At 40.2% G+C, this 17129-nt stretch overlaps 1 protein-coding gene and 1 non-coding gene across 3 annotated transcripts; one reads left to right on the top strand and one right to left on the bottom strand.

The window, feature by feature from the left end:
• Positions 1–2512: 2512 nt before the first annotated feature.
• Positions 2513–12564, top strand: SNRNP27 (small nuclear ribonucleoprotein U4/U6.U5 subunit 27). Of its 2 annotated transcripts, XR_006734731.1 has the most exons (7): positions 2513–2600; positions 3921–4041; positions 4752–4864; positions 5557–5636; positions 11077–11141; positions 12152–12320; positions 12406–12564. XR_006734731.1 is itself a non-coding variant. In XM_045549781.1 (6 exons), the coding sequence occupies exons 1-6, from the start codon at positions 2567–2569 to the stop codon at positions 12204–12206; spliced, it is 468 nt and encodes a 155-aa protein (XP_045405737.1). In that variant the 5' UTR covers positions 2513–2566; the 3' UTR covers positions 12207–12564. The 2 variants fall into 2 exon arrangements, 1 of the variants encoding a protein (XP_045405737.1); XM_045549781.1 differs by having other exon boundaries at positions 12152–12564.
• A 2964-nt stretch (positions 12565–15528) lies between these two features.
• Positions 15529–15589, bottom strand: LOC123637612. The gene has a single exon (XR_006734966.1). It is a non-coding gene; the product is annotated as a U7 small nuclear RNA (small nuclear RNA).
• Between the last annotated feature and the right edge of the window lie 1540 nt (positions 15590–17129).

Genomic DNA, 17129 nt, shown 5'->3' on the forward strand with positions numbered 1-17129 from the left:
AGTTCACATGCCAGTGAAGCCAGCCCTGCTTGGGAGTCATTTCTTCTCCCTCTTCCCACCGCCTGGATCCAACCAGCCATCAAGACCTGCCATGCTACTCCTCAAATGTCTCCTGATTCTGTTTTCTTTTCTCTTTCTTTTCCATCATTGCCTTAATGCAAGCCCTCACACCTTCATTCCCTCCATCTGTTCTTTCTGGGTCAAGTCTTTAGATCTGGCAGCCAGAATGAACCACCTAAAACACAAATCTGGTCATGTTACTGCCCAGCCTAAAATACTCCAGTGGCCTCTCCCCACCTTGACTATAAAGTTCCTGGTACTTAGTATGGTCCACCATGGTGAATTCAGTGTGATGGTAATATCAAATCTCATTTAGAACATGTGGAGAAAAACGAAAAAAAAAAATCAAATCTCTTCTAGGACTTGCATATGCCATAGTGTGACACACCTCTGTGTCTTTGCTGTTGCTGCTACTCCTGCCCTTTACCTGGACAACTTTTCCTTTGAGTCTCAGGGTTCAATTACACACACATACACACACATATACATATACGTACATCTGTGTACATAAACATTGTTTCTATACATTGTTTTTATAACAGTGCCTGGCATACAGTTAGCAGAGTATATATTAGCTATATTATTATTATTATTATTATTCCAGGAAACCTTCTTGGAATACCAAATTAGACCGAATACCTTCTTTCATGTTTCCATTAGCACACTGCACATATCTTACCACATTCTAGGGAAAGTGTGTCCTCATCCGTCTTCTTCCACAACTAAACTGTAAGCTCCTTGAGGCAGGAATCATGTCTTATTCATCTTTTCATCCTAGTGACAAAGTGATATAGTGTCCATACATAGTAGGCATTCAAAAAATGTTTGTATATTCAACTGATCTCCACCATACCTCCTAACCATTTTTGGAGGCCTGGAGGGGTTTCTCCAAAAGTGTTTTCATCAGACAAGACTCCATCCCTGGGCAAGAAAGAAGGAATAAGTGTTTTTAGCCACCATTTGAGGCCACCATGTTCTTCCTCTCTTATCCAACTCTAGTATATAGCTAGGCTTCCCATAATTTCCCTGTCTTCCCTATGGACAATTTCTTTTTTCTTTTTTTTTTTTGAGACAGAGTCTCACTCTGTTGCCCGGGCTAGAGTGCTGTGGCGTCAGCCCAGCTCACAGCAACCTCGAACTCCTGGGCTTAACCAATCCTTCTGCCTCAGCCTCCCGAGTAGCTGGGAATACAGGCATGTGCCACCATGCCCAGTTAATTTTTTCCATATATTTTTAGTTGTCCAGCTAATTTCTTTCTATTTTTTTATAGAGATGGGGTCTCGGTCTTGCTCAGGCGGGTCTGGAACTCCTGAGCTCAAACGATCTGCCCACCTTGGCCTCCCAAAGTGCTAGGATTATAGCCGTGAGCCACCCGCGCCTGGCCCATATGGACAATTTCTTCAACCATTACTGGTGTGTTTCTCCAGTGATGTCCCTAAATCTTCCTCCCTGGGGCCTGCACCCCACTTGAACCTCCTTGTTCCATACCTTAGTGCGAATTCTCCCAGGGAAATTTCAAAGAAGTTGGGGCGTCAGGCCTGGTGGAGGAAATCCTAGATATCATGGCTGGTTCTTTCCAGGAAGTTGGGTTGGAACAGGTATTAAAGAGACCACATCAAAATGTATTAATCTAATTTTAAAATTTGTGATTGGTGGACAGGGTGTCTCCAACCTAATCTAGTCCCTTCCCAGATCTTTGGCTGAAAAGAGTTGTTTCAATTAGAAACAGATGTTCAAATCTTTCCTGGTTAAGTGTATTTTGTTCTACCACAGACAGTTCAGCTTGTGGCAGCAAGACAGCCTTTCTCATCATTTTTGTAGTTTTGAATACTCTAAAGGCTTTTGAAGATGGAGGCAGCATCTGGGAGGTACTTGTGAGGTAGGATGGACCATGGGGCCTTTACTTTTCCTTCCAAGTGTCCATAGGAGGTTTTGAGTGCCTTGTCAATGCTGGCATCTGAGAAGATACAAAGCAGACAGGACGGTGAATATTAGCACATTCACTCCTTATGAGAGAATGTTATGTGAAAAAATCCAAAAATATATGCTGTTTGTGTATGTTTAGAATTGGTTTGATGCAAAGTATTTTATACATGTGGACAAGAAATGTAAAGAAAAATAGAGAAGAAAATGAACGCTGTATTAGGGCGGTGTGTATATGGCTAAATTTTCCAGACATCTCTATAATAACATCAAATCGCATATTTTGATGCCCACCGTGGACAAGAAAATGGTGAAGCCGCTGCGAAAGTGGGGCTGGCGGAGCAGAAATGACAACTCTTTTCCTACCTCGGCGCCTACGGGACTCTAGGAGCCCAGACGTGGCCTCTGGGGCGCGGCCGCGTGATCTCGGATTGGCTCGGTGCAGCCTCCCTTCTTTAGGGACCGGAACCCTTGCAACTCGTTTAGACATTTTCCAGTCGGTAATAAAAGCTCAGTTCCCGCACCTCCCGGAAGTTGTTGCACAGTCGTTTCCGGAGCGGTGTAAGGAGGAGCGGGCCTGCAAATGGGCCGCAGTCGCAGCCGCTCCCCACGGAGGGGTGAGTTCAGAAGCAATTCGGGGGGCCTGGGGCTCGGTCAGAGGCGCGTCCCTTTTTTTTTTTTTAAATTGGTAGCAGGGAAGCGTAGAGGCGGGCCCTTTTCTCCCGAGGAGGAGAGCGAGGGGTGGTTGGGGAGTGAAGACCTGGGCCCCACGCTCTTCCCTCCGGACCCTCCAGTTTGACGGCAGTTTTTTGTTTTGCCCGCTGAACTGAGGTTTCACCGACTCTTTGTCAGCTTCATACAATAACTTTAATTGTACTGTGGCTGGTGGGCTTACAATGAAACTACAGTTCTTTCACTAGATTTCTGGGTGACTGTGGACAAGTCACCCAGCCTTTCTGAATTTAGTTCCTGTAATTAGTCACTGGGGATAATATTAATATTAGCTACTTTTAAAAACTGATGTGAGGCTGGGAGTGGTGGCTCACGCTTGTAATCCCAGCATTCTTGGAGGCCGAGGCAGGAGGATAGCTTGAGCCCAGGAGTTAAAGACCAGCCTGGGAAACATAGCCAGACCACCTCTTTACAAAAAAATTTAGAAAATTAGCTGGGTGTAGTGGTGCACGCCTGTAGCCCCAGCTACTCGGGAGGCTGAGGCGGGAGGATTGCTTGAGCCCAGAAGTTCGAGACTGCAGTGAGCTGTGATGAAGCCACTGCACTCCAGGGCGACAGAGGAGATTCTGTCTCAAAACAACAACAAAAACTGATGTGAGAATTAATGTCAGCTTCCATGACATTCAGTATGTGATTCTGTCTGGCTTTAGATGTTAAGTAAATGTTAGTTTTCCGCCTAGTTCATAAACAGAGAAATTGATATTAAGAATGTTGAGTCCAGGGAGCTCATCTTGTGATGTCTGGCCCTCAGTCCCTTAAATGAGGCAGTGCGATGTAAATAACCCTGTATTTCCATCAGGAGATCTAACTTAGACCTTCAGTTTAGCTGGTTAGTTTTTGTCAATTTCAGCTCGTCGAGATACAATTTGCTTAAAAGTTAACTAAGGCCTTGAGCCACTTGTGGTTATTTAATACTTCAAATGTGGCTAATGTGAACTGAGAAGAATGTAGAATATACACCAGATTTCCCACGAACAAACATAAAATATCTTGTTAATAACTTTTTATATTGCTTGCATGTCAAAATGATAATAGTTTGGATATATTGACTTAAAAACATATATCATTAAAATTAATCCCACTGGTTTCGTTTATCTTTTTAATATGTCTACTAAAAATGACTTGTATTATATTTCTGTTGGACGGTGCAGCTCTAGATATTTGGGGTAATTTTTGGCTCTGCAATTTTTGTATGTTTGTATTAGAACGTAGGCGGTCCCGGTCTACATCCCGGGAGAGAGATCGCAGGCGCCGAGAGAGGTCCCGGTCCCGGGAAAGAGATCGGAGAAGGAGCCGCTCACGATCCCCACACCGAAGACGCTCCAGGTGAGTGCAGAAAATAAGCCAGAAGCTTTACCACAAGTGCTGAAGAAACTGGTCGCTGCCCTTTACCTTGTTTTGATCGCTATGGGGATTTACAGTTTCATGAAATGGAGGACACTTAATCCCACATTAATCTAAAGCTAGATTCACCTTGGTTAAATGGGGTTAATGGCAGTCTACATCATAGAGTTGTCCTCAGGAGTAATTGAGAAATAATACGTGGAAACTACTTAGCATAGTGATTGGCAAGCAAGAGTCAGAAATAAATATTTTGTATTTGTTTTTGTTTTTAATTAACTTTTTGGTGATAATGATTTATTCAAGTATGTAATTAAGAATGGATGGTCTTGATGAAAGCTTAGAAATGGACTCTGATTCTTAAAAGCATCAATTACGTTTAACTCAGCTTTTGTGTGTGTAATTGTTAGAAACTTTTAAAATTTGTATTAAAACTTTCAAGCCCTAGCTGTACTGCATGCAACTGATGAGTAAGCAGAGATTAAGCAGTAAACTATATTTTTAACTTTTTTTGTTAACAATCAAGGCCTTGGCGGAACCTTCTACCTTGCTCTGCTATGGGGAATGGACTCCTGGTTCTCTGGAGCCTGGCTTTTATTCAGCCGTCACCTTTGAGGAACTCAGTCATATCTGTGCTGATCAGTACGAAGTCCCCCTGTATGTCTGTTTCTAACATCTTTACTTATAAATATTAGATCTCCAAGACGGCATAGATCCACATCTCCTTCCCCTTCTCGACTGAAAGAAAGAAGAGATGAGGAAAAGAAAGAAACTAAAGAAACCAAGAGTAAAGAACGTCAGATTACTGGTAATGTTATTAGATAAATAACTGTAGGAAAAGTACAGCCTTGTTTAGATAACTTCAGTCATGATAAAATTATGAAAGTTTAATTTTTGAACATTTAAATATTAAACTTTCTATAGTGTTCATTGCATATGGTTTTGAGATTGTATTTTAGTGATACCTTAGTGAGTTGCTGGTTATCTATGGTGCTCCTGATATAATCTAGGAATAGTAGTTCAAAACAGGAGAATATTCTGTTTTGGAAGTATCTTCAGAACCAGATAGATAGTGTCACATCTGATGTTAAAGGTATTCCTGTCTAAAGGCTCTAAGGAGAGCACATTATTTTTCTTACACTGTAAGTTATAATTTGTTCAGATTTAAGAAGAATTTTTTCATTAGACTTGTCTTTAAATAATTGGTTTTTTTCTTTATTTTATTTTACTTTGTTATTTTTTTTTAGAGACAGGGGTTTCTCTATTTTGCCCAGGCTAGTCTCAAACTCTTGGGCTCAAGTGATCCTCTTGCCTCAGCCTCAGCCTCCTGAGTAGCTGGGACTATACACACACGCTATTGAGCCCGGCTTAGCTAAATCTTTTGTGTGTTTTCTCCTGGTGAGTAGGTCAAATAATATTAATCTGTTGCCACCTCTCTTTTTATTTATATATAATATCAAATGATAGGAGAGTTCAAAAAATTATCATTTATTTTTGCAGAGGAAGACTTAGAGGGCAAAACAGAGGAAGAAATAGAAATGATGAAGTTAATGGGATTTGCTTCCTTTGATTCCACAAAAGTAAGTAAAACAGGCAACCAGGTACACATTCTGATTTGAATTAATCCATTATGACTGTCCCGTCTTTCCATATTCTTTTCCATTTATACAAGTTTATTTGGTTATAAGACAATAACTACCTGTTTGAAGGGCCTTTGAGAATACAGAGGAGGAAGCAATGAACTGCCATTGGAATTCAGGGAGTGTTGCCAGGGATGATGTTTGAGATAGATCTTAAAGTGCAAGTAGAGGTGATCAGACAAATAAGAGGAAGAAGATCATTTCAAGTAGAGGGAAGAGCTCACAAAAATGCCATGTAGGTGTGAAGGAGCATAGTGTATTATGAGAATTTCAAATTCAGTGACTAGTAAAAAGGTGCTGATGGGCTAGTGACTATGACTAAGGCTAGAAATAGAGGTAGGAGCCAAATCGCAGCACACTTTTAATATTCTTAGCCATGCTAAGGAATTTAGAGTTGATGCTTTAGGAATTTTTTTTTTTTTTTTTTTTTCTTGAGACAAAGTCTCGCTCTGTTGCCCAGGCTACAGGGCCGTGGCATCAGCCTAGCTCATGGCAACCTCTACCTCCTGGGCTCAAGTGATCCCTCTGCCTCAGCCTCCCAAGTGGCTGGGACTACAGGCATGTGCCACCACACCTGGCTAGAGACGGGGGTCTCACTCTTGCTCAGGCTGGTCTTGAACTCCTGACCTCAAGTGAGCCTCCCACCTCAGCCTCCCAGAGTTCTAGGATTATAGGCATGATCCACCACACCCAGCCGATTCTTTCGGAATTAAGGAGAGGAAACAATGATTTTTAAGCAAGGGAGTGACACAGTTATATATGTGTTTTAGAAAGATGACTCTGGGGGCAGCTTGGAGTTCATCTGGCAGGTAGGTTAGATTGGAGGCAGGGAGAACTCCTGATTTGTGCAAGTGAAAGAGCATGAAGGCCTGAACTGATTGAGAATCACTCAGGAGCAGGGGGAGTGGAAGTGAGTAGTCAGTGATGCCTCTGAGGTGTCAGACTGGGGAGCCTGGGTAATGCAGTTAACCCAGAATGATGTTACAGGGAGGGGAGCTGCTGGGGAACAGAAGAACAAAATCTAGCTGCCAGATAAAGATGATATTGGGCAGCTGCATAATGTCTCACAGCTCAGAGGGAGGTGGATTGGAAAGTGAATGCCGTCTAGCCTTCATCACAATACTGGAGAGATGAGGGAAGTGGGCTCCTGTAATCTCAGCACTTTGGGAGGCTGAGGCAAGAGGATCACGTAAGCCCAGGAGTTTGAGACCAGCTTGAACAACATAGCAAGACCCTGTCTCTACACAAAAATTTTTTTAATTAACCAGGTATAGTGGCGCATGCCTGTAGTCTCAGCTACTCGGGAGGCTAAGGCAGGAGGATCACTTGAGCCCAGAAGTTTGAGGTTGCGATGAGCTGTAATTATGCTATTGCACTCCAGCCTGGGTGACAGAAGGAGACCCTGTCTCAAAAAAAAAGGAGGGAGGAGGAAAAAGAGGGAGGCTTGTACATAAGAGGAGGCAGAGAGTAGAAAAAGATAGGGAGGTGGGGAAGGGAAAGAGGGAAGAGGGGAAATGGAGAGATGGGCATAGGGAAAGGAAAAGGGGGGAATGGAGAGAGTGGAAGGGTCTGTGGAAAGACAGTATGTTAAATATCTTTTCTAGAATTTTAAGTCTTTTTTTTTTTTTTTTTTTTTTGAGACAGAGTCTTGCTCTGTCACACTGGCTAGAGTGCAGTGGTGTCATCATAGCTCACTGCAACCTCAAACTCCTGGGCTCAAGCCATCCTCCTGCCTCAGCCTCCTGAATAGCTAGGACTACAGGTGCATGCCATCACGCCAGGCTAACTTTTCTATTTTTAGTAGAGATGGACTCTCCCTCTTGCTCAGGCTGGTCTCGAACTCTTGAGCTCAAGCGATCCTCTTACCTTGGCTTACAGAATGCCAGGATTACAGATGTGAAGCACTGTGCCAGGCCAGGAATTTTAAGTCTTTTCATTGAGTTTTGCAAGTAGAAATGGAGATTTTTGAGAAAAAATTGTCAAAAATAATCCATTTCCCCTAATCTTGTATTCCACTGAGTTGTTTAATAGAGTGAGATAATGTCAGATGCTATGAGTTTCTAACTAATGTAATTGCATAGAGCTCACATTTTAAAGTGACAGTATAGGCCGGGTGCGGTGGCTCACGCCTGTAATCCTAGCACTCTGGGAGGCCGAGGCGGGTGGATCGCTCGAGGTCAGGAGTTCGAGACCAGCCTGAGGGAGACCCCATCTCTACTAAAAATAGAAAGAAATTATCTGGACAACTAAAAATATATATAGAAAAAATTAGCCGGGCATGGTGGCGCATGCCTATAGTCCCAGCTACTCCGGAGGCTGAGGCAGTAGGATCGCTTAAGCCCAGGAGTTTGAGGTTGCTGTGAGCTAGGCTGACGCCACAGCACTCACTCTAGCCCGGGCAACAAAGTGAGACTCTGTCTCAAAAAAAAAATAAATAAATAAAGTGACAGTATATAACCTAAGAGGGGTACTGAGGCATGACTATTGTGAGGTAAGAAAATTAAGAATGTTTTTGCAATGCTATGTGAGCCCAATTTTGGAATTTAATGCAGTTTATGTATCAGCTTTTTTTTCCTAGAATACACCAAATCCTGGTTTGTTTTTCCAAAGAGTACTTTGTAAGTGAAATGGTTTATTTATATATATATATATATATAGGGTGAATAAAAATATCTCAAAAGTAAAGCAACTATCATTTTATTGTTTTTAGAAGAATGGGGAAAGAACTAACTGGAATTATTTTATTTGTTTTTGGTTTTACTATTGCCTGATGTTATGTTGGAAGTTGCTAAAAGGTGTAAAGATGGTGCCACCCTTTGCTTTTAAATATAGTCAGTGCTGAAGATGTTTATCTCTAAAGGAAAAATTAGGTGAGAATTCATAGATCTTATATAATAAAAATTATGGAATACCATCAGACCAAATGATGTCAGTCTTTTTTTTTTGTTGTGACAGAGTCTCACTCTGTTGCCTGGGCTAGAGTGCCGTGGCATCAGCCTAGCTCACAGCAACCTCAAATTTCTGAGCTCAAGCGATCCTCCTGCCTCAGCCTCCCAAGTAGCTGGGACTACAGGCATGCGCCACCATGCCCGGCTAACTTTATATATGTATATATATATTTTTTAGTTGTCCATGTAATTTCTTTCTATTTTTAGTAGAGACAGGGTCTCACTCTTCCTCAGGCTGGTCTCAAACTCCTGAGCTCAAATGATCCACCCACCTCGGCCTCCCAGAGTGCTAGGATTACAGGCGTGAGCCACCGCACCCGGCCGTCAGTCGTTTTTTAATGACATTTACAAGTTACATGTTAATGTAGTTCGTATGCAGTTGGCTTCGTGAGTATCGGTTATAAAGTGTCTCAGTGGTTTTGTATTTTTTACTAATGTATATCTTGTGATATTTCATCATTGATCTATTGTGGGAGCTTTTCATATGCCAGTGTAGTCGTATTTTCCCTTCTATTTTCTTTTTTTTAAGAAATGAAATCTTGCTATGTTGCCCAGGCTGGACTTGAACTCCTGGGCTCAAGAGATCCTCCTGCCTTAGCCTCCCAAGTAGCTGGGACTACAGGCATGTGCCACTTCATCCTGTTTTTCTCCTCTATTTTAACATTGTTCTAGAAAGGTTCAATGTTTGGTTATATTTATTAATGGATAATTTTCTATGCCAGCATGTAAATAAATGAGAATAAGGCTAATAATATGCAACTCTGCAAATAGTTTCCAAAAATCAGGAAGCCTTTAGGAATTGAACTTAGTAAAAAGGTTAGCATCATTTACTTTTGTTCCAAGGCCAGTCTTTCCAAGTCATGCCTCCCTCCTATTCTTGAGAGGTCAAAATCATATGCCTCAAGTAATTTGTCCAGTATCCCCCCAAAATAGGTGAAAACAAGAATAGAAAAGTAAGTACAAATATATTTATTTTAGCTTACCTGTGCATGCCTTTAGGCCAATGGGTCAGAATCTGTTTTTTGCCCTAGCGTGGATATCTAATAAGTATGCTACATAAACAGGCTACACTTTACTACTATTATGGAGGAGGAAGGGAGTTGGGGATCTTTGATGTGTCATGACATCAGCTGGTAATATTCGTTTAAGAGTCATTTTCTGAACACTTGGTGAGTGCAGTGGCCTAGGATGTGGGAGTACATAGGTGAGTCTTAGATATATCCTAGGTTGAAAAAGCTTGCAGTCTCACGGGGGAAATTATATCATGATATACATCATGATGATAGGATAGAAAATGGAGAGTACTGTGCACTTCTTGGCAGCTGGAGTGTTTGCATTGGGCCTTGAACAATGGATAAGAACCAGACAGTTAAAGATTGGATGGAGGCAGGGAAAGCAATTCAGGCATGAGGAGTAGCCCAGGGGCAGGTGGCTATGGTGAGTTGATTTGGCTAGATCAGAAGACCCATACAGGAATTAGTGAAAAAGAGGGTAGGTGCCACGTTCAGAAAGGCCAAAATGAAAGTAACACATAACAACCTAACATTAGTGTCTGCTGTTCTCTGTTCTGATTCTTGATTTAAAGATCAGAATAGCAAGGCCTGTGTAAGAAGTGGGATTTAGGTGAATGGCTACTGTTCCAGCTGTGATTAGAGAATATCCTGAGCTAAGGTTGTAAGTTAAATTTTGTGTGATGATGAAATTTTCTGGAGATAATATCCACAACTTTTATCTGGTGTCAAAGGATTCTTTGACCAAAAAATGTTAGGATCTGCTTCCTACTTCCTGGCATCCTGCCTACTTCCTGGCATACCTTGTAGATAACATATTAATATATACCATGAATATTTGTTGGTTTGACTATTGTGGGTTTTTTTTTTTTTTTTTTTTTTTTTGAGACCGAGTCTCACTCTGTTGCCCGGACTAGAGTGCCATGGCGTCAGCCTAGCTCACAGCAACCTCAAACTCCTGGGCTCAAGCGACCCTTCTGCCTCAGCCTCTCGAGTAGCTGGGACTACAGGCATGTGCCACCATGCCCGGCTGATTTTTCCTATATATATTTTTAGCTGTCCATGTAATTTCTTTCTATTTTTAGTAGAGACGGGGTCTCACTCTTGCTCAGGCTGGTCTTGAACTCCTGAGCTCAACCAATCCGCTTGCCTCGGCCTCCCAGAGTGCTAGGATTACAGGCGTGAGCCACCGCGCCTGGCCGACTATTGTATTAATTGCTGATGTATGACTATAAAACTGTGAGCAGACAGTTCTAATACTTGGGAGTTCATGGATATCATCAGGATCTGAAAATTCCCCCTCCCTCATTGAGCTGTCTTTTTCTTAAATGGATCTTGCCATTTAAATGTGTCTGTGGGGTCCAACTCTGATCCAGGCATTTAATGTATCCTTCCTATTTTTTGTTTGTTGTTTTTCTTCAGGGAAAGAAGGTGGATGGCTCTGTAAATGCCTATGCCATAAATGTGTCTCAGAAGAGAAAGTACAGGTATGTATAGCCCCCATTATTGTGTTTGAGCTAATGAAATCAGTGTCCTGCTAAGAAAAGAATTTTATTTTGGGATAATCATGTTTGTAGGAAATACAGCAGTTTTCCATACTGTTCCTTGTTTTAATGAAATATTATCTTCATTGCTTATATCCTGGTGTGTTAAAAATCGCTTTCCCATTTACATTTGAGCTAATAATAGCTATTAGAGGATAGTTGGCTTAAATGTTTTAGGGCTGTAGATAGTAATTTCCTCAAAAAAGCATCATCTCAAGTGTGTGGATTTTGATTTTATTGTAAGTATACATTTAAATAGATCCCTCCTGGACTATTTACCTAGATTGTGTAAAGATTTTAACTGTAAATGTATTTTTCTGTCACATATAGTCATATTTTATTTGTACCTCAGATCTGGAACAAACCATTCCATACTTGAAACTCATTGAATTCTTAATGAATGAAAAAGACAAGATGTTTTCAAACATTGCCTTTCTCTCTACCTTTATCACTGATAAAAGACTAAATTCCAATTAATTTAGACTGTGGATAACGTGATTTGAGACTGTTGTGAGCTAAGGTACTAGAATCATCTTGAACAGTCTTTTGTAAAATTACCTTCAAATAGGGGCTTATGAGGACAATTATTACAATGTGCAACTGAATTTGCTCCATAGGTGCCTATTTTGTAACTCCTCTATTTCCAAACTATATGTTTAGTGTTACCTAGAATAAATATGGGTTTTTCAATGGATTTTTTTTTTAAATAATTTTGAAGGTATACTTCTATGTTGCTATTTGGAATTTAAAGAAATCTGAGAGGTTTTGGTTTATTTTGAAAGTGAAACAATTTCTTAATGTGTATTAAATAACCTTGAATAGTTTTTACCCTAGACTTTGCCATTTTAAAGATGGCTTATAGGTTTAATCTCTGAAGCATGTTATTTTTTTTTTATAAAAGGAGTCCAGGATTTTTTTTTTAATAAACAATGAATTTTCTCTTCTCATCATAGGCAGTACATGAATCGAAAAGGTGGATTCAACAGACCTTTGGATTTCATTGCATGAGGCTTGAAATGTTGAAGAATGATTTTTTTCCCCTCATCTTGGTCAGAGAATGAATTTTATATTTTGTTAATTTGTATGCATCAAAACCAGGATCCCAGTTCTTCTCCTTACAAAGTAAGAAAATCTTATTTATGATGTGTGCAGTTCACTTACCTTGCCTCAAAAGAAAAAAGGTTAAATATACACTTTTGTCTTTTAGGAAATATCATTTGTGGCAGTCATCAACCCCATTTTGTTTGTCCTTATTCCTGTGGAAGTTGTATATGTTTTCTTCTTGGATACTCATTAGGACTTTTTGAAAAACATGAAAGTAATTTGGATGTAAGTTCTCCAATAAAGCAATATTTCTAACCTTTTATATTTGATAAATATTTTTGTTACTAGGTAAAAGAATCTCCCTAGACTTTTTCTTTTTTTTCTAACATAGATTTAGGTGTCTTGATTCTTAGTAGTTTAAAAATTAGAAGAATGAAAAAGTATAACTTCGGATTTTTGTATCTTCTGTGTTTTCCCCCAATACCATTTATTATTTTGCCTCAATTATAAAAGCAACACATGCTTATTATTAAAAAAAAAAAAACAAACTTGGGAGAAACCAAAAAGTAAAAGAGAAGCCAAAAATCTACTGTAGTCTACTCCCAGAAATAATGAGTATTAATGTTTTGGTATATGTCTTTTCAGGCTCCTGTGGGTATATATTGCTCACCCCTAACCATAAGATCAGAATATATGTGTATGTATACACACACACAGTTCTTTCTCTGACCCTTTTTCTGCCATGTATTGTGAACATTTTTTTATACTTTTAAATATACTTTGTAAACTTAGCTTTTAGTAGCTCCTTGGTTATATCATAATTTTTTAACTGATCCCTTACTGGTAAACATTGGCTTGTCTCCCATGACTTGCCATTATAATTAAACTGTGACCACTGTCTATCCCCATTACGTATATATTTTTGTACTTGTTCCATTATTTCCTCAGGCTCAGTTCTTAGATGTAGCATTGCAGGTGAGATAAAGAGAGGTGTGTGTGCATGTTTTAAGGCTTTTGATATATATGACTAGAAGGTAACAACCAACTCTAGTGAAGTGTAAGCATTCTCATTTCATATACATGTACAAATATTAGGTGTAATAATTTCTTATCCAGTGGGTAAAATACTGGTACTGTGTTTGGTTTTATTTCTGTTCAGTTTCTAGGGAGGATGAATATTTTTTTAAATATATTAGCCACGGGTATTTCTTTTGTGAAATGCCAGTTCCAAATCTTGGATCCATTTGTCTTTTGGCAAGCTTTTCTTTTTCTCATTTGAAGAAAAAGGTCTTTTTATATTGAAGATAGTAACCATCAACCCATTCTGTTTTATACCTTGTTGATGTTTGAAGCTCTGTGTCTAGATTTTAAATTTTATTGTTTTGAGTAAGTATTATAAACACATGGAATAGGCCAGGTGAAGTGGCTCACGCCTGTAATCCTAGCACTCTGGGAGGCCAAGGCGGGAGGATCGCTTGAACTTAGGAGTTGGAGACCAGCCTGAGCAAGAGTGGACTCTGTCTCTACTAAAAGTAGAAAAATTAGCTGGTGTCGTGGCACACGCCTGTAGTCCCAGCTACTAAGAAGGCTGAGGCAGGAGGATCACTTGAGCCCAGGAGTATGAGGTTGCTGTGAGCTAGGCTGATGCCATGGCACTCTACTCAGGGCAACACAGTGAGACTCTGTCAAAAAAGAAAACACACATGGAACAGGATTCAGGTGATACAAAGGGTGATGAGTTAATTATGTATCCTTTCAGAGACATTGTATACATATACAATTATATTAACATATATTTACATATGTTATTCATATACAAGAAAACTCTACACTCTGTTCTGCACCTAGCCTTTGTTCACTTACTAGTACATTTTAAGATTGTTTCTTATCAGAACTTGTAAAACTTTTTTTTTTAAAGGGCTACTTTATAGTCCATTATTCAATGGACTATGTTTAATCCCCTGTTGATGGACATTTAAGTTATTTCTAATATTTTGCTACTTTGAACAATTCTGTAGTGATTATATGTACATGATTTTACTAGTCTTTAGCTAGATTTTTAAATCCTTCTTGCATCTGAAATTTGACCATCTATTGTAGTTTTTTTTTTTTTGAGACAGGGTCTCTCCCTCTATTGCCCAGGGTAGAGTGCAGTAGTGTCATCATAGCTCACTGTAACCTCAGACTTCTGGGCTCAAGGGATCCTGCTGCCTCAGCCTCCTGAGTAGCTAGGGCTATAGGCGCACACCACACCCAGCTACTTTTTCTATTTTTTGTAGAGACAGAGTCTCGATATATTGCTCTGGCTGGTCTTGAACTCCTGGCCTCCCAAAGTGCTAGGATTACAGACATGAGCCACCTCGCCCGGCCTTATTATAGTTCTTTAGCAGCTTTCCTGGGAAGTTGGTTCCCTGTAAAGAAAATAATAATAATATTATCGCATTGTACTGTGTACAGAGCACCCTGATTCACTTAATCCTTATGAGATAGATATAGTAAGTACTATTTTCTTTGTCTTTTTTTTTTTTTTTTTTTTTTTACTGCTTCCTGGTCCCCAGATAGAGCAGGTACAATTATTTTCCATTTCCCAGATGAGAAAGTTGGTGCTATTCAGACCATAAAGGCAGAAACTATTGACATTTATACTACCTACTCCCTTCAGTGCTTAAATATTTGAATGTGTTACATCAGTTACACAATTCGAAGGCCCCTTTGCACAGTTGTCACCAGCCCAGGCAGTTGGGTTATTTTGCTAGGACTTTTTCTCAATGGAGCTAAATAGTCCCCCATGCCTCTACTCACCAAAATACTGTGTATCTAAATTATCCAAGACAAGGACTGTTTCTGACCATTTTTGTGCATACCTAAGGAAAGCAGGCCTAATTCTTGTTATTTTAATGGGTAAGCCAAATCTTCTAGGATTAAAATATTATATCCCAAGCAGGGGTGGGGAGCCTGTGGGCATGGGGCCACATGTGGCCTTCTGGATCCTTGAGTGGGGCCTTTTGACTGAATCCAAACTTTATAGAAGAAAACCTTGTAATAATAATAAGGGAGGAAGGGAGGGAGGGAAAAGAAAGAGGAAGAAAGAGGAAGAAAAGAAAGAAAGAAGAAGGAAGGAAGGAAAGAAAGAAGGAGACTGTGAAGTTTGGATTCAGTTGAGGGGCTGCACTTGGGGATCTGGAGGGCCACATGTGGCCTTCAGGCCGAAGGTTCCCCAGCCCTGCCATAGCCCAAACCAAATTATACGTTCTTAGATTGTCATTTTTGGTTTTTTTATTGGGGGGGAGATCTTCTGGTAAAAATCAGAAAACCTGCTAGACAAATTCTAAAAGAGCTATAATGTGGATTGTCATTTTGTTGGTATGGTATAGATCGAGATTTGATTTGAAATCCTTAAGACAGCATACTTGGTAAATAAATAATCTGGAGAACCTGGTAGGTCAATAAGTTTGTCCATGAGCTAACACCAAAGAAATGGAAAAAGAGGAAACCTTTGAAAATCCAGGGAGAACACACCTCTGATCCTAGAAGTCTTGGTTTGAAAGAACTTTTATGCATTAGATCATCTAATTCTGGAAGAATAACAAAGGTGGAGCATCCTTGTCTTCTTTTTCTAACAGGCTGCTGCCTCACAGAGGACATAAGCTGGGCCGTATCTTCTGTTTGCAAGTACCTAATGTTAGAGTGCTCCGGGGTCAGTCCTTGGACTTTTCAATCTCTACCTTGAGGAGTCATCCATTTGCATGGCTTAAAACACCTTCTGTGGTGGCCAAGCAGCATGGGAAGGTGGTGATGGAAAAAAAAAAAACAAAAAAAAAACGCCTTCTGCCCTGGCTCTCAAATTTATACTTCCAGCCTGACCATTTTACTGAATTATAGTCTGGTATATACAACTAGATTATTAGGCTTCTCAAATTTAAGATTAACTGAACTGAACTCTCATTTCCCTGCCCAGTCTTCTCTGAGGCTTCCCCATCTCAGTAAATGGCCCTTTCAATTCATTCCATTGCTCAGACCAAAATCTTTGGGGTCCTCCTTGACTCTTATCTTTCTTCCACACCTCACATCTCATTCATTAGCAAATCCTTTTGGCTGTAACCTCAGAGTGCTTTTTGAATCTGACCACTTTTTTTCTTTTTTCATTTCTTAAATTCAGTCCAATGAATCTGACCACTTTTTACCACCTATGCTAATTTAAGCTCTCTTACTTGGCCTACTGCAATAGCCTCCTAATAGGTCTCCCTCCTTCCATCCTCACTGCCTACTTATTCTCCACCCAGCAGCAGAGATGAACCTTTAAAATGTGCATCAGGTAATGTTGCTTCTGGCTCCAGTGATTTTCTGTCATTTAGAATAAAGTCCAGTCCTTAGTGTGGTCTACAGGCTTCCCATGGCCTCGCCTGCTTGCTCACTGCACTCTGCTGCACTAGCTGGCCTCCTGGCTGTTCTTTGAAAACAGTCATGTGTCTACCCCCAGAGTCTTCTCATCTGCTCTTTCTTCTTTCTGGAATGTTCCCACTCCTACCCCACCTTTCAGATTTGCATGGTTCAGGTCTCTGATCAAACTAAGTTCATTCCTGACTACCCTATCCAAAATAACAAACTTTCTTCCCTCTCTATCCCTGTGCCTTGCTTTACTCTTTTTTTTTTCTTAACATTTAAAAAATAAAGGTAACATTTACATACCGTATAATGTACCCTTCTAAAGTATAGTATATTCACAGTTATGCATCCATCATCACTATCTAATTCCAGAATGTTTTCATCACCCCAAAAAGAAACCCCACACCCGTTAATAATCACACCTCATCCCCCCAACCCCTGGAAACCACTTTCTATCTCTACATGTGTACCTGTTCTAGACATTTCATATAAATGGAATCA

This window comes from Lemur catta, chromosome 4 (genome assembly GCF_020740605.2).
Source record: "Lemur catta isolate mLemCat1 chromosome 4, mLemCat1.pri, whole genome shotgun sequence".
In the NCBI taxonomy this organism is placed as follows: Eukaryota; Metazoa; Chordata; class Mammalia; order Primates; family Lemuridae; genus Lemur; species Lemur catta.